The sequence below is a fragment of the Mixophyes fleayi genome, chromosome 4 (assembly GCF_038048845.1).
Source record: "Mixophyes fleayi isolate aMixFle1 chromosome 4, aMixFle1.hap1, whole genome shotgun sequence".
Classification (NCBI taxonomy): domain Eukaryota; kingdom Metazoa; phylum Chordata; class Amphibia; order Anura; family Limnodynastidae; genus Mixophyes; species Mixophyes fleayi.
The window spans coordinates 95,957,955-95,980,367 of NC_134405.1; the positions used below are offsets into that span (position 1 = coordinate 95,957,955).

Below are 22,413 nucleotides of genomic sequence, written 5' to 3' on the forward strand. Positions count from 1 at the left end.
ACAATATACGCATTATAATTTTTTTCCTGTTACCAGATGATCATTGAAAAATCTGCCTCATCAGCTGTTAGTCCTTGAGAACACTGAGGTCTCCTAAACTGCAGGGGTCTTGGCCATCCCCAGTGCTACTTAATAGATGAAACTGAAAATGATAGCACTTTTATAAAGAGTTTCCATAGAAAGAATATAAAACATGTAAAAATGCAGTAGAAATATGAGCGGACTAGAAGCTGGGCACCTGCAGTTTGTACTGCTCCATGGCATCTTCCAAAGCAGACAGGAAGTCTCTGTTCTCATCTTCTAGCCGCTGGATTTTGCACTGGAGGTCTTCAATGCACTTGTCTTTCTCTGATTCACATGTGCTTTCAAAGCTCAATGTGGCCTAAAACAACAAGAAACAACTATTAAAGCAATAACTACTTAAACTGATTTGTTTCGGCAAAGTGGCAATCCCACATACATGTTTTTCTTTTTATACCTAAGGGAATAGAGAGCGCTGTATCGTGGCAACCAGTTTAATTCCATTCATACAAAAAACACAATGGTTTTTGTTTTTTTTGTATTAATTGTATTAAATTGGTTGCCCGATACAACGCTCTGTATTCCCTTATTCATTTACTGTTTCAGATGTGTGTATTTGAGAGCTGCAGATTGGGCACATATACTGTTTGTTTTTATGATTCTTAGCGCCTAATCTATTGTGCATCTTTGATGATTTATATCTGTTTAACGTGAGTCTCATGAATGAGTCTTACAAGATGTCCTTTTATACTCGGTCTTCCCTTTGCAAAACCTCTCCGTGGGGGAGTTTTACATGGTGGAAGGAAGGGCCTCTAAGTTGGAAATCAATTGAATATCAGCACTCGAGTTTGTTCCTGAGGATAGGATCACCTGATCTCTAAGTCCAGCCCTCCGTCCATGTACATGATGACAGAGGCAGGAGGACGAGTAAAGGGATTGTGCTGTGAACAAGTATGCTGAGAAGTGGGTCATTGCAAAGCCTCTGTGCATCGCCATTGTAGTCACAGATTGTAAATCATTAATAGCAGCTTGAAAAATAAAGGTAAGGAAAAAACCATGTGCCTTCTTACAATAAACCAGCGTGATTTATGATATAACACCATGTTCTTTTTTTCATGGGATAGCAGTTTTAAAGTATCAATGTGGGCTGCATGAGGGCGCATTGTATTAAATGTTACTTTAACTTTTGCTATACCTGTGTGTATATATATATATATATATATATATATATATATATATATATATATATAAAAACACACACACACACTACCCTTTTCATGTAACTGTTACTACAAAAAAAAATTAACTGGAGTAACACGTCCTTGATCCATGTGGTGCAGATAATGTAGCCAAAAGCTTTTGGGCTTACAATGAAAGGAACATTTTACATAAGTAGTAATTTAATTTAGTAATTAGAGGTATAGGCTAGTTTGCAGCATGTATTGATATAAATAAAAATGCTATATTTGGATGAGCACTCATTTTATTTGTAAAATTAGTATTTATTGTAAATACTGGAACTGCTCTAAATCAGAGCATTCGTACATGGATGACAGTTCTAAGCTCCATCACATTAACATGAAGGTGTTTTATACTCTACTATGCAACCTTCTTCTGCGATCACATTCTGCCCACTGACACTCATCAGTTATCCATGGGAAGTGGCGAGAAAGCCTGGATGTACGCATGGGCTGATCAGGTCATTGGTTTGTATGACCACACTGCTGCAAAGCAGCCAATAAACTGGAGAATGTACAGCTTGTATTTTGTATCCATATTAATACACTTTTTTTAAAACTATAAAACTCCTTTAAGAACTCATATCACATCATTCAGAGTGATCTAAAAACAGATGGGTGGTTTACAGTTTTATATGTGTTGACATTATCCACAGAACTTGCACATTCTAATTTAACAATATACTTATAGTTTATTGTATGATGATGTCGAGTAACATAGCAGGGAGGCTGTCTATCTCTTTCTAAAATGAATACAGTTTTATGGCTATGGTTTATTCCAATAGACAAAAGTTCAAAGTTAGCTGGAGTCAGAATTTTAACTAAGCTGTTTTATAGAGACATCTTATTACTTAATAAATCACAGATGTTTAACAATATACACAATAATCATGTACAGGCTGTTTCCATTTAAATTCTTCTTGTTCTCTTATTTGTATGGGACCAGTAGAATAAATAACTGTTCTGCAAACATTTATGACCTACAGAACACAGTACTGTGTCTCCAAAATAACAATTAAAAAGTTAACCTACAGACATGACATTCATAAAGCTGTGTTGTAACCTAAACGTATGTGTATATCATCCAGAAATAGCATTACTCCATTTACTCCTTTCAAAAGTTTGGAAACATGATAGGGCATATACAAATACAGAATTGAAAAAACTCTTATCTCCCCCCAGTACGATTAAGATTATATCTAAAATTCAAATTAACTTTGATAAGGAAATGTTAGGAATGACTTATTCCTCCTCCTACTCCTCCTGCCATCTTATCAAATGGAACGAGTATTTCACAGAAGTGGAAAGTTTGATCAACATTCAGCGGAGCCCAAACTCAGACCGCCCGCCTACCAATTTAACAGGATAGCCTCAATTTTAAGTTAGAATATGCTTGGTTGGTAGGCCTGCTTGGAGAGCTAGATATGTTTTCTGAATTTCAATGTTTTGATTGAGAGGAAATTTCACAACCAGCAAAGGAAGGGGTTCTTTACAGTAAGGGCAGTCAAGATATGGAATTTATTGCCAGGGAAGGTTGTGATGGCAGATTCAATAGATATGTTTAAGAAAAGGTTAGACAAATTTTTAGCGGAAAATTGTATCCAGAGATATGACCGTTAATTAAAATGAATTGATAGTAGTGGATATAGGGTAAAAATAGGACTGCAATATTGGGTCTGGGGGAATTTTCACAATTGAAACAGATTGGCGGTTGCTTACTCTGGATCAATTTCAAATATAAGTGCAGGATCGCAGGAGATCCAAAATAGGTTGAACTTGATGGACTGGTGTCTTTTTTCAACCTCAACTATGATTGTAAATTATTCTTTTTTTTTTTTTTAAAGGTATCCATCCCCTTTTTGTAACCTGTTCCCCTCCTTGATGTACTCCCCTTTCACTTTTTTTATGTACCCCAATTTCCTTTTTGAAAAATGTAAATAAAAATGATTGATGATAAGAGTATATGTAATTCTCAAACCCAGCATCAAACACTGCAATCCACAACCACAACCTATACGGACCCTTTTTATTATAGCAACAGACTAGCAGAATTTTGTTGTACTATGGAAGTCACTGGCACAAACTCGGACTGTCTAGTCTGCCATGTGCTGGTGAAGGAGCACCTATCTATGGGAGCTATATTTAGTGGCTATTACACGTTATTAAAGGACCACAAAACATAAAATGCAAGTTGGTATGAACAACTAAATGTAAAGCCAAATGCTTATGCAAAAGTTAAAAGTACTTGTCAGGGCTAAAATAATTCAGATAAAACTGATCATTGGGGAAAGTATTTTTGCCAAGAACACCGGACTGTGGATATCTCAGGTAGTGGTTGGACTGTACCTAAGTGACTCTTAGTCAAGAAGCGTCAGTTACTAAGCAGCAATAAATTGCCATTTTGGGACATAATGGGCCTGATGTGAAGTTGGGCGCATATTGGATGTAATTTAAACTGAAAAAAGCTGCTCATAAAAATAGTGTATTTATGTATTTAAGTAGTAGGCATGTTAAGATATGTCCAGTTCTGCACCTGTAGCATATACCCCAGGTTTATTTACGTACGTAAGGTTTACATAAGGCATACATACACACAGATATGCTACAACCAGGTCATAAGAAAAAATTGCTATTAGGCTTCAGATAATACATCAGATATAATATACCATATAATATATGCACAATCAATGATGAAAGCACCTATCAAATTCAGAGGTGAATTGCAATCAGTCAAATCAGAACCGGCTAGTGATGGCTCTACATCAGACAGCACATTCCTTCCCCATCTCATGCACAAGTGTAGATACATACAACTCTGCATACACATAGATGCGTGTGGCTTGTTTTGTGGGCATATGCAGTACAAATTTATGGATATTACGCTACGCAAACGGTCATTCATCCAACTCAGCATCACACCCTATGTGCCTATTTTTGCACATAATGATCACAGCCATTTATACTGTCAAGTGAATGGATCTCATCTCTGCAACTGTGTTTAAAGTATGTCTAGATTCTACTACTCAGAACTACATTAATTTCTGTATCTCATCTCTGCAACTGTGTTTAAAGTATGTTATAGGAAATTGTTATCTGTTGAAACTTAGGTTGGCCCAGTCTTTTATTGCTGCCTAATTTATGATAGGTATCTGGCTTCCTCTATCCTATCCCACAAATGTTTTCTTTTCCTTTGATTAGCTGACCAATTTGCACACCTGTAGTGTATTCCTAAATTAGACTGACTACATCTTAGCTTCATTCTATGGGGAGACGTATGTGGGGTAGACGTGTGTGATTTCTTCACGAAGTGGGATTTTCTCACAAAGTGGACGAAAATGCACAGTTAGACAAACATTGGACTACATTTGACTTTATTTTACTACCAGCAATAAGCAACATCTGCCACAGCCTATTTCTGCATTACTTGTCTATCTATATGGAACACTGCAAAGAGGTAATTCTTATAAATCCCTTAACTTTTTGGCTTTAACTCCTTTAATCACAATGTTTAACTAATTGCTTTTCTTAGTCTCTTTTCATGGCATGATCTTTAGGACTGTGTCATCTTTCACCCCTCCACCAACACAAACATTTGTTCATATTGCTCCTGCATTACGCCACTCACCTCTAGTTAACACCCATGAACTGTTGTCCTATTTATTATCTCTAACAAGTACAACCTCCACCTGTAGCCAGAAAATAAAAAGTCACACATCTTACAATCCCCTTGCCTATCTTTCTCTCACTCTGCTTCTATTAGCTGGTGATATATCACCTAATCCAGGTCCCCCAAACTCCTCACACACACATACATCAGAGCACTCCCATTCTATAGCAAACCTCAAACACATCGCCTGTCTCCCCTCTCTTCCAAAGTCCTTTAAATGTGCCCTTTGGAATGCACGCTCTGTTTGTAACAAACTTACCTCCATTCATGATCTTTTCCTCTCAAAAAACCTCAACCTTCTGGCAATAACAGAAACATGGCTCGTGCAATCAGACACTGCCTCACCTGCAGCACTTTCACATGGTGGCCTCCATCTCACCCACACCTCCAGACCTGAAGGCAGACAAGGAGGTGGGGTTGGACTACTTCTCTCCCCACAGTGCACGTTCACAGTTCTACCAAATGTCCCATCACTTACGTTCACATCTTTTGAAGTACATGCTATTCGCATTTTTAATCCATTCTCTCTACGTGTTGCGGTGATCTATCGTCCCCCTGGAGCACACCAACAATTTATTGAGGATTTCTCTGCATGGCTCCCTCACTTCTTATCTTCAGACATCCCCACCATTGTCATGGGTGATTTCAACATCCCCATTGATAACCCACCTTCCAAAGCTGCTTCCAAACTACTCTCTTTAACCTCCTCACTTGACCTCTCCCAGTGGATTGAATCAGGTACTCATAAGGATGGCCACTGCCTTGATCTTGTTTTCTCTAGACTATGTTCAGTTTCTAATTTTCTTAACACACCCTTCCCCCCTCTCGGATCATCACCTTATCAGCTACACACTCACCCCCACTGCTCTAACCTTTCTACTGTCTAACTCTACCAAGCCTCCTCATACCCGCAGAAATCTGAATTCTATTAATCTTCGACAATTTTCCACCTCTCTCCAACACCTTCTCTCCCCTATCTCTACATTCTCATCCCCTGAGATGGCAGTACCTCATTTTCATCTAACCTTAGCAACGGCCCTTGATCAAGTGGCTCCAGCGACACTACATACTACACGTCGACTTCGATGTCAACCGTGGCACACTAAAGCAACACAAAATATTCAAAAACTGTCCCGTAAAGCAGAACGTCAATGGCGTAAATCTCGCACCTCTAATGACTTCTTCACATATACTTCTGTCTACCGTTCCTATCGAAATGCTCTGGACACTGCAAAACAAACATACTTCCAATCTCTTATCTATGCTCAGGCTTCTAACCCCAAAAGCCTTTTCAATACATTCAATCATCTTCTCAATCCTCCCACCCCGAACCCTCCATCTACTATCACTGCTCAGGATCTTGCTTCCTACTTCAAGGACAAGATTGACAAGATCAGACTAGAAATGGTCTCTGGTTCTGTCCACGCCTGGTTCTGCTCTTATCTCGCCAACCGCACCTTCTCTGTCTCCACATCTGGCTCTGCCTCCACCCCCTCCCCTCTCCCGGTTGGTGTCCCCCAGGGCTCTGTTCTCGGCCCCCTACTATTCTCGCTCTACACTTCCTCACTCGGGACTCTCATCTCCTCCTATGGTCTTCAGTATCACCTCTATGCTGACGACATTCAACTCTACGTATCTTCTCCTGATCTCTCTCCCACTCTCCTCTCTCGTGTATCTGACTGCCTCTCTGCCATCTCCTCCTGGATGTCCTCGCGCTTTCTCAAAATTAATATCTCTAAAACTGAACTAATTATCTTCCCTCCCCCCAGGCTCCCCTCTCACCACAACCTCTCCATCGTGGTTAATAATTCAACCATCTCCTCTGTCACCCAGCTCCGCTGCCTGGGTGTCACCCTTGACTCCTCTCTCTCCTTTGTCCCCCACATCCAATCTCTAGCCCAAACCTGCCACTTCCAGCTGCGTAACATTGCCCGCATCCGGCCCTTCCTCTCACAAGATGCCACCAAAACCATCATACACGCTCTCATCATCTCCCGCCTCGACTACTGCAACCTTCTCCTTACTGGCCTCCCCCTCTCCCAACTCGCCCCCCTTCGCTCTGTTCTCAATGCGGCCGCCCGACTCATCTTTCTCTCACGCCGCTCCTCCTCCGCCTCCCCTCTCTGCCTTGCCTTACACTGGCTCCCCTTCCCCTACAGAATCCTTTTCAAGCTCCTCACCACCACTTACAAAGCCCTCTCCCACTCTACTGCCCCCTACATCTCCAACCTCCTCACCATTCACACCCCTGCCCGCTCCCTGCGCTCGGCCAATGACCGTCGCCTCTCCTCCACTCTGATCACGTCTTCCCACTCCAGAATCCAAGACTTCTCCCGTGCTGCCCCCCTTCACTGGAACGACCTCCCTCGCTCCATCCGTCTCTCACCCAGTCTGTGCTCCTTCAAACGGGCACTCAAAACTCACCTGTTCCTCAATGACTACCACCCATCCACTTAACCCTTACCTCGTTGCACCTTCGCAAACATCCTTCTCTCATTCTCCCCTCTCTCCACCAGCCCCGCCCTTCTCTCCCTTACTTTAATGGCTCCCTCCTGTACCTGTTTGTCCACCCTTCCTTAGGATGTGAGCTCGTATGAGCAGGGCCCCTCTCCCCTCCTGTCTCCATACCTGTTCTTCTACTCCATCTTCCCTCATATGTCTGCCCGGAGTTCTGAAGTATTGGTACTTTGTGTTTATTGCTGTGTACTATGTCACCTTGTATGGTCTCCTGTTTGTATTATGTACGGCGCTGCGGAAACCTTGTGGCGCCTAACAAATAAATGATAATAATAAAATGGTATCCTCTTCCTTGACAAGCAATCTGCTCAATTCCTTCCCACTACCCTCTGACACCTTCTCTTTATTTGACCCCACAAATGAAGAGGAAATTTCTACTCTCTTCTTATCTTCCTACTCTACCCCCTGTACTCTTGATCCTATTCCCTCGCAAATTGGTAGATCCCTGTCTTCTGTGCTCATTTCACCTCTAACTCAAATCTGTAATCCCTCGCTCTCTACTGGCATCTTTCCATCACTATACAAGCACGCAGTGATTACTCCTATTCTAAAAAAAACAAAACTCTGACCCAAACTCTCTCTCTCACCGTCCCATATCTCAGCTCCCTTGCCCCTCCAAGCTTCAAGAGAGGCTTGCCTACACTGGCCTCACACGCTTTCTTTCCGCTAACAACCTGTTGGATCCTCTTCAGTCTGGCTTTCGTTCTCAACACTCCACAGAGAACGCCATTACTCTCTCCTAATCCTCCTGGATCTCTCGGCTGCATTTGACACCGTTGACCACTCTCTTCTCATACAAACGCTGCAATCCCTAGGGCTTTAAGAAACTGTTCTATCCTGGTTCTCATCCTACCTCTCGAATCGCTCTTTCACTGTTAATGTCTCTGGAGCCACCTCTGCTCCGCTTCCCCTATCAGTTGGAGTACCACAAGGCTCAGTGCTAGGTCCTCTGCTGTTCTCTATCTATACCGCTTCTCTTGGAAATCGAATAAGTTCCTTTGGCTTTCAGTATCATCTCTATGCGGATGATACTTAAATCTATCTATCCTCTCCTGATCTCTCGACATCTGTGTTGTCCCGTGTAACTGACTGTCTTTCTGCCATATCATCTTGGATATCCTCTCGCCAACTCAAACTTAATCTTTCTAAAACAGAGTTAATAATATTCCCACCCACCAACAAGAGCATACCTGACATTTCTATCTCTGTTGATAACATGACCATAAATCCCACCCCACAAGCTCGATGCCTAGGTGTAATCCTTGACTCACACCTATCCTTTGTTCCCCACATTGACTCTATATCTAAATCCTGCTACATACATCTAAAGAACATTTCCAGAATTCGCACATATCTCACGCAAGACACTGCAAAAACCTTAATTCATGCACTTATCTCCCGCATTGACTATTGCAATTCCCTCCTTACTGGTCTTCCCAAAAACAGACTCAAACCCCTACAATCTATTTTGCACGCTGCGGCAAGACTGATTTTCCTTGCAAATCATTATTCCTCTGTTGAATCACTCTGTATGTCTCTACACTGGCTGCCTGTGTTGTACCGAATCCAATATAAAATACTTTTACTAACCTACAAGGCTATCAACAAAGCTGCACCAACATACATCTCCTCTCTTGTCTCAAAATATCTCCCAACTCGGCAACTCCGTTCTGCAAAAGATCTGCGTCTCTCATCCACCCTCATTACATCCTCCCATTCCCGGTTACAGGACTTTTTTCGGGCTGCACCTACTCTATGGAATTCTCTTTCTCGCACAGTAAGACTCTCCTCTGGTCTACAAACTTTCAAGCGTTCTCTGAAAACCTACCTCTTCAGACAAGCTTATAATGTTCCTCAGCCACCCTCTTAACCTCGCTACCTTTAGCCTGTTACACAATTTCACACAAGACAACTACCCCCTGACCAACATTGTTGTGTGACGGGATCATTTAGCTTATGAGTCACTTTTACCTTTGCAGTCTGGCTGGGCCAAAAAGGAAAATTTAGACTTATCCTCATGTGTCAATCTCCCATTGTCCCATAGATTGTAAGCTTGCGAGCAGGGCCTTCTCACCTCTTTGTCTGTTTTACCCAGTTTGTTTATTAGTTTATTATGTTTGTCCCCAATTGTAAAGCGCTACGGAATATGTTGGCGCTATATAAATAAATGATGATGATGAATATCACGTTCTAGCGACTTACCATGTAAGGGACAAGTAGTCTTTCCGACAGCTAACATCCCCCTGCAAATGTAAAAAGAGACTTTGCAAAACCTATACACTAACAAATCACATCACTTGTAATGGACATAATGAAAACTGCAGTTTCAAAGTGGCAATGGGTGGACCCACAACCTGTATAATGTAATCCAGGTGGTGGGTCCACATATTGCCGCTTTAAAACTGCAGTTTTCAGTATGTCCATTACAAGTGACGTAATTTGCTAGTGTATAAGTTTTGCAAAGTCGCTTTTTACATTTGCAGGGAATTTTAGTTGCCGGAAATACTATTTGTCCCTTACATGGTAAGTCACTGTCATTATATTATCTCTGTTGTACTGATCATCATTTTTCTGTCAGTGTGGTGTGTGTCGGGTTTGTAAGAGCCGCTTACATGACTACCACCGGTGGTGCAAACTGTATGTCCATTTTATGGCAAGCTCTGCATGGATGAGGCCATTCCTTGCTGAATGTGGACTAGTGGCAAGAATGTGTCCTATTCTGCTCCCAAATACACAAATCAAGATTGTGTGTTGTGCAACAAGGTATTTAAAGGATTTTCCAAAAAAATTTGCTTTGAACTGGCACTTTTACTTTTGTCGACATGTGCATCACATTCTCAGTGCACAATGCTGCAAACAGGCATGGACATTGTCCATCAGTTAAGAGAGAGTTGCCATCTACAATCAGTCTACCAATGATGTACAAAGCTCTGTAAGCACTTGGGACTGTAGTAGGGTACAAGGGAGAAAGTGATCATACTACAGGTAAATGCTGCTGAAACACTAATTACATCAAATGAATAAACTGAAATAACTTTCCTCTCTACAGTCATTACTTGGGGACAATTTTATTTTTGGTTGCCGTCACTTTAAAACAACCAAGTACCATTGATAATACTAAACATATGTTTAAGGATAACACAAAATAAGTTGCTTCCAAGTTTCAAATCCATACCTTGCCCTTTGTCTGTCTCCTACTGGTTTCCTCAACAGAAGAGCTCTCAATACCGCTGTCTTGACCGGAAGCTGATGTCACTTCACTCCTCTCCTCTTCTACTGTGCACATCCAGTCCTTCACCCTCTGGGACTGAGTGGGAGACAACCCTCCCCCTGCCAGAAGGTCCATAAGAAGAAGATAGCCTGTGTCTGTGCAAGTCCTGTAATGTGCACACTCGGCCATTAGTCGGGACACATGATCGTCTGTAGACCTTCGGGCTGCAGGCTTGGCAAGGTCAAATCTATTTAGTATTCGTGTTTCTGATCTATGCCTCTGTTCTAGAGCACGTTGTAGGGACTTTATTTGATGCTGTAGGTCTTCCACACGGTCGGCATCTTTCTTGCAGTTGACCGTTGCTTTATTCTTAATATTTTGAGCCCGGTTGGCATAGTTTAGAGTGTTTAATGTTTCATCAAAATCTGATGCAGAAGGACTAATGCAAGAAATCATAACAGTCTTTGCATTTCCTCCAAGGGAATCCTTCAAGATCCTATAGATAAAAAATAAATTGAATGCACTGTACTCACTCCACATTCCAGATGGTATACATGAATGATGAGGATAAACTCTAAAACATAAAGTGCCTATAAAAGTATGAATACCTTTGGCATTATACACATTTTCTTACATCATGGTATCAAAATGGATTTATTTGGGAATCCTTATCACTGATGAAGACAAAATATTGTCAAAAACAAAACCCTAAAGATTTATCTGAATTATGCACAAATAAAAAAAACAGACATGAATTCTAATAATTTGCTAATACCCCATTCATACTGCACCAAAATCCCGGGTTTTTGCCGGGGCGAGCTCAAACGACCCGGGTCTTGGTGAAGTATGAATGGTACAAGTCAAAAACCCCGGGTCTAAAAACCCGGGTCTTCAACCCGGGATTTATCGAGGGGTAATTCCCGGGTCGGACCCGGGTTGCCTGCACTATGAATGGTGCAACCCGGGTTTTTCAACCCGGGTTGCACAGAAAACAAGCTGATTGGCTGTCTGCCTGTCTCTGGAGGATGATGTCATCGGTGGGAGCCTGTGGAAGATTCGAGAAGGAGTCACCAGTCACCTTTCAATGACATCACCATTTTTCAGCCAATGGAAACTGCTCTGGTGATGACTCCCACAAATTGCCAGGGCACAGACTTGTGCAGTATGAATGGGGTCAACCCGGGAAATTCCCGGGTCCGAGGTGCAGTATGAATGGTGTTTCTGAGCTGGGTCGCTCCGAGCCCCGGCAAAAACCCGGCTTGAAAAACCCGGGATATTGCCGGGGCAGCAGTATGAAAGCGGTATCAGTTATACATAAATACACCCTGAAGCAATCAGTTGCCTTCAGATGTCACACTGGTGTCCACCTCTTTACAATTAAAGTGTTTCAACTAATTTAAAATAAGATACACCTGTCTGAGCGGAGCCCCATAGTTGGATAGTGTATGTCCAAAACAGCATCAGCATCCTGGAGATTAAAGAACATTCAAAGTAAATCGGAGAAAAAGTTACTGAAATGCAGCAAACAGTAGAAGGACATAAAAAGATTTCAAAGACATTTTTTATTCCCTGGAGCACTGTCAAGTCCATCATAAAGAAATGGATATACTGTGAACAGGCTGTCCTTCAAAACAGAGAATCCACGCAAGAAGGACAAATATTTAGAAGGCTACCAAGAGCCCTATGTAACTGTGTCAGAGTTACTGTCCTTCATGGCGGAGATGGGAGATACAGTCCATGGCACAAACATGACCTGGGCACTTCACAAAACTGTGTGTTATGGGAAAGAAGTGAAAAGAAAACTTCCCAGAAAGTATATGGGAGAGCCTTATACCAAGCAGAGGATGGATTCTGTGGTCTGATTAGACATGCATTAAACGGTCTGGCCTCAAAGCTAGACACTATGTTTGTCACAAGCCTGCCACTGCACATCATCCCAAGAACACTATCCCTATATCATCATAATGTTATGGTATTCTCTACCTCAGCGACTGACAAACTTGTCAAAAAATAGGGCAAATGGATGGTGCAAAATATAGAAAAGACTTGGAGGAAAACTTGGTTCAGTCTGCAAGAGGCCTTGGATTTGGGAGAATAATTATGCTTCAACAGAAAAATAACCCAGAACATACAAAAAGACAAATTGTTGTGCTTTAATAAATAAAAAAAATAAATAAAAAAAAATCAATGTCCTGGTGTGACTCAAAGTCCAGACCTCAATCCCATTCAGAATCAGTGTGATGCTTTGCATATTACCAGCACCCTGATGGAGCTGGAGTACAGAGGAATAGACAAAAATTACAGAGTCCAGGGGCTAGATTTACTAAGCTGCGTGTTTGAAAAAGTGGGGATGTTGCCTATAGCAACCAATCAGATTCTAGCTGTCATTTTGTAGAAAGTACTAAATAAATGAAAGCTAGAATCTGATTGGTTGCTATAGGCAACATCCCCACTTTTTCAAAACCGCAGCTTAGTAAATCTAGCCCCAGATGTGCAACCAAATACTCACGGCAGCTGCTAAAAGTGCTTACAAGTGTTAAAACGAGGGAGCAAATACTTATACATATATTGTCCGTTTCATTATTTGTAATTAAGAACAATCCTTGCAGTTGTTTTTTTTTGTTATTGGATATTACATAGTATGTTAAATTGATCAGTGGTAGGAATCCCAAATAATCCAATTTGGAGCCTATGACGTAAGAAACACACACTGCTTATGTCAACAATGTTATAAAGTCCAACAATCATAGCAAACTGTGCTCCTGCTTCTATGTCTGAGTGTCGCTCCTTCTCAGGCAAAGTTGAACAGATCCACATTTAGAAAATTCTTAAAACATAACTATATATTAAAGGGAAACTAGCCACATTTATAAAACTGTCTATGGTGGAAAATTATTCAGATGCTGAAATCATTATTGACCATGATATTCTGAACTCTGAAGACTGATTAGCTGAACTATACTCCCTATTATCATCAATTTCTGCAATCAGTTATTGTAACTGACATTTCTTGTGGGCTGTTACAATACACTGTAAATGCAGAGCAGAATCACATTTGACTACTAATCATATAGACACAAGGATAATATGGGGAACAGTATTCTCCCCAGAAAATTTTGCCAGCCGGGTGGCATTAATTAGTAGCTGGGTGGGGGCAGTTGTAATACTTTGCAATAAAATTGAAAAATGTTGGAGGTTATTGTCCACACCTGCCAGGACTGGTCAGACTGGTGGTCAGTGGTCTAACACACACTGCCGGCTGTAGTGCACACATAGTGCCTATTCTAATACGAGAAACAATGGTTTATTCTATTACAATAGAGCCGGGTGGCAAGTAAAAACAGCCGGGTGGAGCACCAGTGAAATAGGTGCTGGGAGAACACTGGGAGGATTAGGGCACATGTATCTTAAATTAAATTAACAAACAGGACTTAAAAAACAAAACAAAGAATAACATTGTGATGAGAATGTTTTCTTGCAGGGACCCTGCTATGATCTCCTTGAACTCGGTATTTAAAAGTGACTAAAAACATGCAAACACTAGTACTGTTAACTCAATACCTGGTGATCTTAGAATCCCGATATGGGATATGGCTGCTTTTCCGCTTTGGATCCCCCAGGGCGCTGATTACATTACCCAAGGCTAGTAGTCCAGTGTTGATCTGAATGCTTTCCTTCAGCCTCTCTCCAGTGTTGCCTGTTTTCAGTATTCGCTCCGAACCAGCTAGGTCTACAAAGTGGAACTTGGAGGACAGATGCTGGCCAATAGCAAGTACTGGACCGTCCTCCCCATTGGTTATTCTGGTGACTCTACCAGCCCCTCTCCTCTGTTCCATGGTGACTGTGAAAACTGTATGTGAGCGACTTGAATGGGTATTAACTTGAGTCGCTCCTGTATGCTTAGCAGTATTGCCCATTTCTAGTAGACTAAGCACCTCATCGAGTCCTTCCACTTCGGTCTCCTTTACACCACAAAGCACTGAGGAAAAATAAATAAAAACATTGCACAAACTCAAAAAGACATGTCCATTTTAGGAGCCTAACAAACATTGTAAAATCAGTGTTATTGAGAAATTCACTGGGGTACTCCTTATACTGCTGTAGTATCACTTCTCCATTAAAAAAAACGATGTTCTCTGATAAAGGAGACATAATTATACAATTAATGGGGTCGTCTACTTTGTTGGACAACGTCTTCTCAAACAATCCTGGCCCCAACAAATTACAAATAGGGCATACCCCATTATCTGAATCCGAGAGCTGAGTCATGCCACTACAGTTTCAATAATACCCTATGGAAGTAATGTTGACATCTTGCAGCAAGCTTGAAAAATGAGTGCCTTGCAGGACGTTTTTGAGGGAGTTCTCATGTAATTTCTATTAGCAACTATTTTGCATTACATGCTGGCTGTCCTTTTAGCATCTATAGGCCTGATTCATTAAGGAAAGTTAAGCAAAAGTAAGGCAAAACCATGTTGCATTGGAGGGGAGGTAAATTTAAAATACAGATTTTTTGATGTCGGTGTACAAATAAGCTATCAAGTATTTGTGTGCTACATGAAAAAACTGACAGTATTTTCCTTATGTGCAAAACAATAAAAATTGCACCCCTTGCATTGCAACATGGTTTTGTCCAGAAAACTTGAGTAAAAAAAAAAATTACTCAATTCTTTGCCTAACTTTTGTCGAAGTCAGATAAGTGGATATGGTTATTTCAAGTCAATATCTAACAATCCGTTTGTCTTTGTCCGAAATTATACAACTAGTACTCTACGGCGTGGAGGAGCGTAATAATCCGCAACACATGGCAAACCCTCATACACGCATTCACACAAAAACATATATTTGTAATCAGCTCACTTTAAAAGTAGTTGCAACACATAGTTATTTATAAGGAAATGTAGTAGTAGAGTTTATGGCGAAATATTGTAATGTTATATACACATTAGTGAGATCAAAGGTTCAGGTCACAGGAAACATATGTCTGGTATCATTCTTACTGTCTAGGTGGATAGGGCAATGCTGAGAAAATTGAAGCTAGACAAATGGAGTGGTGATTGGGGCAGTAGCTAGCTGTACCCAGGGAGAGTAGTATCAGGTAAAGGTAGGATGTAGGGTGGGCTATAATGACGAGGTGGTTTCCGAGAAAGCACTTGAAAGACTGAACGCTTGAAATAGATTGTGGAAGTTATGGAGAGCCGGTGTAGGGAATTGTAGCGTATTGTAAGAGATGTGGAGCAGTGAGAGAGGAAGACTAGTACCTCCGTGGTTTTAGGGTGGATTGTAGTGGAAATAGATAGGTGACTAGAAGACTAGTGAGGGGAGGCTGCAGTAGTATAGAAGGGAGATAATGAGAACGGATCAGGGTTTTAAAAATGTCCAGAGCGAGGAAGGGACATATTCTGGCAATTAGAAGGAGGAGGAAACATGACAGCAAGAGAGGCTGGATGTGTGGCATGAAGCTAAAGGTGGAGAGACAAGGATGATACCAGGGCAGTGGGCATGAAAGACTGTGGAGAGCGTGATGTTGTCGATGGTGAGATAAACTGGAAGGGATGTGGGTAGAAACATTGGGATGAGGACAAATGAAGAGCTCAGTTTTATACATGTTGACCTTTAAGTAGTATAGGGACATATGGAGATAGTGGAGAGGCAGTTGGACAAACAAGAAGATAAGAGAGAAGAGGTACAGTTGGGTGTCGTCTGTATAAAGGCGATAGCAGGGGTTGAAGGACAGTATTAGTTCTCAGAGTAGAGATATAAAGAGGGAAAAATAGAGGGCTGAAAACACAGCCAGAGCAAACAGAGGGAGTTGACGGGAGGATATGCCAGAAGTGGAGACAATGAAGGAACAATTAGAAAGATAGTAGATGAACCTGGAGAATAGTGCCGCGAAGGCTAAGGGACTGTAGGGTGTGCAGCAGATTAGGGTGGCTGACTATCTTAAATGCGGAAAAGAGGTCAAGGAGGATAAGTTGGGAGAAGTGACCTTTGACTTAGTTGTGTTGGATACATTTGTGTTGGAGGTCAGCTTTGGAGTATGGTAGTAATGGAGTACTTTTGCAGTTGCTGGTTTGATTGGAGTGCCAGAGTTTTGGTTTGGATCATCAGAATTTGTGCTGAAGATACTTTGTCTAGAGCTGCAGTGATTGCAGTGTGAAGTGAACGAGAGCGCCACATTAGGGTAGGACAGGGTAGTAAGCATTTCGGACATGTCTGTAAATTTGGTCTGCAGATGACTGCTATATATACACACCACCATGTGACCTGGTTGTGCAATCTGAGCTCTCAACAGCTGAATCTGCCCAATTTTGCCCCAACAGTTTGCAGCCAAATTGGGAACAGATCCTTCTGCTAAATATTGGGCTGACAATATTGAACAGGATGTGACCGGCTTTACATAGTGTTGTTACATGTTTCACAGATGTTTCAGACTAAAAACTGGTGAATTCCATTATCATATTTTACCAATATTCCCCTTGTCATCCTCTCTGATAAGGATGTCTTTACTAGAGGTCTGCACTTCAAGAAGATCCCTGAACTCCTCCTTGTACACCTCCAGGTACGATACACGGATCGTGTAGTCAATCAGATCATTCTCATCAACCAGTTTGAAGATTTCAGCCATTGCACGTGGAATGATACCCTGCTCATCTTCTGAGATGGAAGCTAAAAAAAGGAAAAATAAACAAAATTATTTAAGAATAAAATCAGGGTCATTCAGTGGTTATTAGAAACTGCTGCATTACAAGCCGTATCAATGGGTGTAAAAATGCTTAACATTTTATACCACTCATAACAAACAATAATAATAATACTAATATTATTATAAAACTATTTTTTAGATTTGCAATTCTGCCATTGAAGGCATATGGAACGTTTAGAATCTTCAGTCATAAGAAAATATTTAAAAAAAAATAAAAAAATAATAATTTAGCTAAAAAAACCTGAAAATGAAATGCACAGAGCTGTACCTTTGCCTGGTACAATTTTTTCATTTTGGTTTTTTTCTGATGGTACAGAATAAATAAAAAAAATATTGTCTGATTTATGAATGTATACTTGTCACTTTTCTTTACCTCATATTGCGCTACCAAAAACCTAGGGCCTGATTCATTAAGTATCCTAACTTGAGAAACTTCTTATTTCAGTCTTCTGGACAAAACCATGTTACAATGCAAGGGGTGGAAATTAGTATTCTGTTTTGCACATAAGTTAAATACTGCCTGTTTTTCATGTAGCACACAAATATCAACTTTAAATTTCAGTGTACAAATAAGCTATCACGTATTTGTGTGCTACATGAAAAAACAGTCAGTATTTAACTTATGTGCAAAACAGAATACTAATTTTCACCCCTTGCATTGTAACATGGTTTTGTCCAGGAGACTGAAATAAGAAGTTTCTCAAGTTAAGATCCTTAATGAATCAGGCCCTTAGTGACTACAACCAGACACACATACTTGACTGTGGATACCGCAAACCATTAATGCTGGGAACACCAAAAAGACCGATGCCAGCACTGAAATGGTCTGATCTTCCAGAGCAATATGGGGCAGAGTCGTAATAAATTGAAACTATTATCGTCCCATTATACTTTCAGTAGGTAGACATTCCTATTAATTTAACTCCAATGTTATGTAATGTTAACGGAATATGTTGGCGCTATATAAATAAATGATGATGATGATGTTGCTTTACTTACTGGTACAATTCATTTCTTATAATAATTTCCTGCTCCAAACTGTACATTAGCCCAACGTTATATTAATATGGCCAGGACTGAGAAGTCTGAAGCAGCATCGGCTCAATAGCAATGAGGAATATGATGACGACAGTGCAGGGACTAATGAATGGTGGTGAAGCTCACCATGTAGCTGCCTCCAATACAGTAATGCAATGGTTAACCACTCTGCTGTGGCAAAGCACGGCTGTCACACAAAATAAGCTGAGGCAGAATTTCACTTGCTGGCACCAAAACATAGCCATGCATCTGCTTATGTTGAATAAACACAGTAAATAAATGTCATGGTAGGTGCTGTGACCGCTTTATTGCATTTCATGACACATAAAAACATAAAAGAACATAGAAAACAACATGGTTCAAAACGGTTTTCAATGTAATTTATTTAAGATGTTATCCCAGAAAAAAGCCACAAGCAATTCAACACAATTCAATATTTAAAGGGCATTTGTCCTGATGCCTTATGGAGGCGGGTATACTTATGCCTTTTACGTGGTAGTCCAGTGGAGAAAACCAGAAGTGGGTGGAAAGAGTTGATGAACCAGTGCTATTTGCTAGCATTAGCGGTGTATCTTTACACATTTCTGAGTGAGCACAGAGGAGCAGCAGCCAGCAGCTTCACAGGTAAGAAGCTGAGGGCTGCCGTCCCTTCATGTCAGCGACCAGCACATGGTGAGGGGGTGTCGCAATGAACGAGTGACATTGATACTCAATAAGTGTTTTAGTCGTCCCCTAAACCTGAGTATGCTAGACGACCAGCAAGGTTTGCTTAGTGGTAGCGCCGGCCCTGGCCCTAGTAAGTCAGAAAATCAACACTATTAGATCCAATGCAAGCTATATTTCATAGCAGATCAAATGATCTGACGTACAGATTAGACTGGATTGAATAATGCTGAGGTGCACATCTCTATCTCTATTTTTACCAGGATTAAATGTCACATTTTTAAATTTACCACTAAACATTGTATATCTATTTACTCCCAGAAAATACTCCCCCACAACTAAAGTGTCTCACTGGTTTTCTCTTCTCTCTACAATTCTATAGAGTATTCTGGGGTCATATAAATAATATTAAAGAATAATTCCACTGAAAAAAGTTTTGTTTTGGGCGCAATAAGGTAAGGTAAATAAAATTACAGAAAGCTTACTGGCATTTCTTCAATGCTCCAATCCAACGGCTACTGCAATGTCATTAAGGACATCCTCTCTTGTTTGGGAAGGACTTTCTTAATAAAGCGGCAGCAGTTTGAGAAAACCCCACCCTGACCTGGAGTGAGGATCTCCTGCTCTGTCCACTAGATATATTGCAGGTCTATTTAATCTAAGCTATCCGTTAACAACAATAACAAGTGTCTACTATTAATACACCCAGCCTGTGTCATAGAACAAAATACCCCCAATAATGATCTCAGAGCATTCTGCACAGAAATACTCACAAATACTTGCTTCTCCAATGGTGTAAGTTTTTCCTGATCCAGTTTGCCCATAAGCAACCACAGTGACATTGAATCCTTGAAAAAAAGCTTCAAGCAAGGGCTGTACACAGCAGCTGTATACTGTCTCCTGACTGCAAGCTTCATCCAGCACATCCTGGAACTGAAAGTGCCTGTTGGTTCCCAGTGTCAATCTCTGCTGTCCAGGTTCAACTTGGACACATGTTTGCTGCCCATGAAGAACCTCCTTTGGTAGCAATGGCCGAATCCTGATAGCCACATGCACAGCTGTCTCCTCCACACGAACATGCTGAGGCTTGGGACCCATGAGGCCAAGTACTGATGCTGTGTAACAGACAAAAGATTACTTTATACTAGAGTTGTACAGAATAAAGCAAACTATACATTGCCAACAATAAAATGTAGGAATTAGAAGTCCCAGAAGTTATGTAACTGTATAAAAGCAACAGGCAGCAGTACATGTGGTTTAATACAGATTATGGCACTATGAGGTGACTTCAAATATCATTGTAAAGTCTTGTCTGTCTAGGGTCTGAGAATCTTATTGTACTCAAGAACAACCTGCACTCAATCAGGTCATCAGAATACTCAAAGCAGGGGATCAGTGTACTGTCAGAGGGGGTGACCAATTTCCTTATTATTATTAGTGAGGGAAGGGCTGCATGTAACAGAGGCAGTGTAATGATGTGAGGAGTGGAATGGAGTCTAGCGGAAAGTCACAGACTGAGAATTAGATAGTGGAAGGAGCAGGATCCCCAGTAGGAGAGTAGTGATGTGAGGCTTCAGTCACACTGATGCAGGAAAATTCTGGTGTTAAATGTACATCTAAATGAAAAAAAGTTCATATGTCATGATTTAGTTAATTTACAGTAGTGGGTACAATATTCGTTAAAACACATAAGTTTCAATGTGAAGCACAACAATCTGCTTGTCTGATGTAATCCTCAAATCCAGATGTGTTTTGCCTTCACAATGATGCATTCCATCACAGAACACTTTAAGAATGAGTCTTTGGACACAAATGACATCACTGTTCACCAAATATAACGCTATAATTTACATGAGTAACATTGTTAGTCACATATTTTTCTGCCAAGAGAATTAAAAATGTTCCTGCATATTTATATAAATTATAAGAGGGTGCTTCCTTACTGTTCACTGGTACTTTTTAGGACAAAGTTGAAATAAAACCCCAAAATATAATGTGAACTGTATAGAATCACTCCACTGATATCATTACAGTACCTTTTACTATGCATCTTTCAGAAATTGTTCACAGCAAGCAGCCACTATTCCAATACATTAAGTCAATGACTTTGATCAATAATGAACTGAACTGTTAACAGTAGTGCAAGCTATAAAAGATGTTTTCCTTCTCTGTTTTACATAAAACAGCTTTTTAAGAAAATAAAACATACCTTATCAGCATTTTAGTTAATTTGCTGTCAATATATACATCACAGTACTTATCACTTTTAAGAAGCATCATTAAAAGCTTCCAATCATAAAATTGCAAAACTGATGAAAATTAACAATTTTATTTTAGGGTCTCCTTTCCACTGAGACAAATTAATTCAGATCAAACAAGTGTATTTTAGAGCGCACTGGTGCAAGGATTGTCAAAGGCTATTTAACTGCTGTTACTCAGCCATAAGCCTAAGCGATCCTGCAATTTAAGAACACAAGTATGTCAATACCATACATGTTCTGTACAGGTACTAATTATTATTATATTAATATTTGAGTAAGCGTAAACATAGATTTTTCCTTTAATAATGTATTCAATTTTAAAGGCCCCAATACTGACAAGTCTTTGTACACAGCTATATTTACAAGCAGCACGCATGCCCAGGCTGCACTCAGGTACTTAATTCATCCATTAATATACTGGACTTAGGGTTCGAAGGTTTTCATCAAAAGCCCCAATTGTCATTTCCATCCACTATATTCTATAGTTGTGAGAGAGTTCTAAAACGAATGAATAACTTCTGATTGGCTGTAAAGTTCAGCTCGTGCCTGCAGCACACCAGTGATATCACAGTGCTGTGCCCAGCATCACTCCCTAGTCCCTACTAGTAAATAGGAATATACACCCACCGGTCCCCGCACAACTCACCTGGAAACCCGAGCACGATCCCCGGAACACCACCCCAAGGGGAATCCTAAACAACGGGGAACATCACTGGGGACCAGGGCTCCATCACTTGGCGAGAGATCAGCAGCGCCCCCTCTCTGTTTGCAAACAGATCACATGTCCGGCCGGAAACAAATGCAGCGTGTCTTACGGCCCTGCTTGCATAGAGATGTCTACAGTTCCCAGCACAAAACCAATGTATAAGAATGCTCTAAATATCTCAGTGACAAAAGAACATTTCAGGGACAGAGATAGATCAGTGTGAGTGTGATTTATAGTTATTATAGAAGAAAGCACAAGACAAAGTGGGAAAGGTACAGTATTATATGTATGTGAACAGCCACATTGTAATTAGACTTTTAGGGGCATTTTCAATTGTTCCGAATCCCTGCGGCGTTAAAACTATTACCGTAAGCTGGATTTCAGC

General features: G+C 40.7%; 1 protein-coding gene across 1 annotated transcript in view; it reads right to left on the bottom strand.

Annotated features, from left to right (window-relative positions):
* Positions 1–22,086, bottom strand: part of KIF7 (kinesin family member 7) — a 54,168-nt gene extending 32,082 nt beyond the window's left edge. The window contains exons 1-6 of the mRNA XM_075207776.1: positions 21,969–22,086; positions 19,835–20,176; positions 17,123–17,323; positions 14,216–14,633; positions 10,619–11,150; positions 239–382 (exon numbers count right to left, since the gene is read on the bottom strand). Of these exons, the coding sequence (XP_075063877.1) occupies positions 239–382; positions 10,619–11,150; positions 14,216–14,633; positions 17,123–17,323; positions 19,835–20,159 (1,620 nt within the window). The 5' untranslated portion in view covers positions 20,160–20,176; positions 21,969–22,086. The remainder of the gene's footprint in view (positions 1–238; positions 383–10,618; positions 11,151–14,215; positions 14,634–17,122; positions 17,324–19,834; positions 20,177–21,968) is intronic.
* Positions 22,087–22,413: the final 327 nt, after the last annotated feature.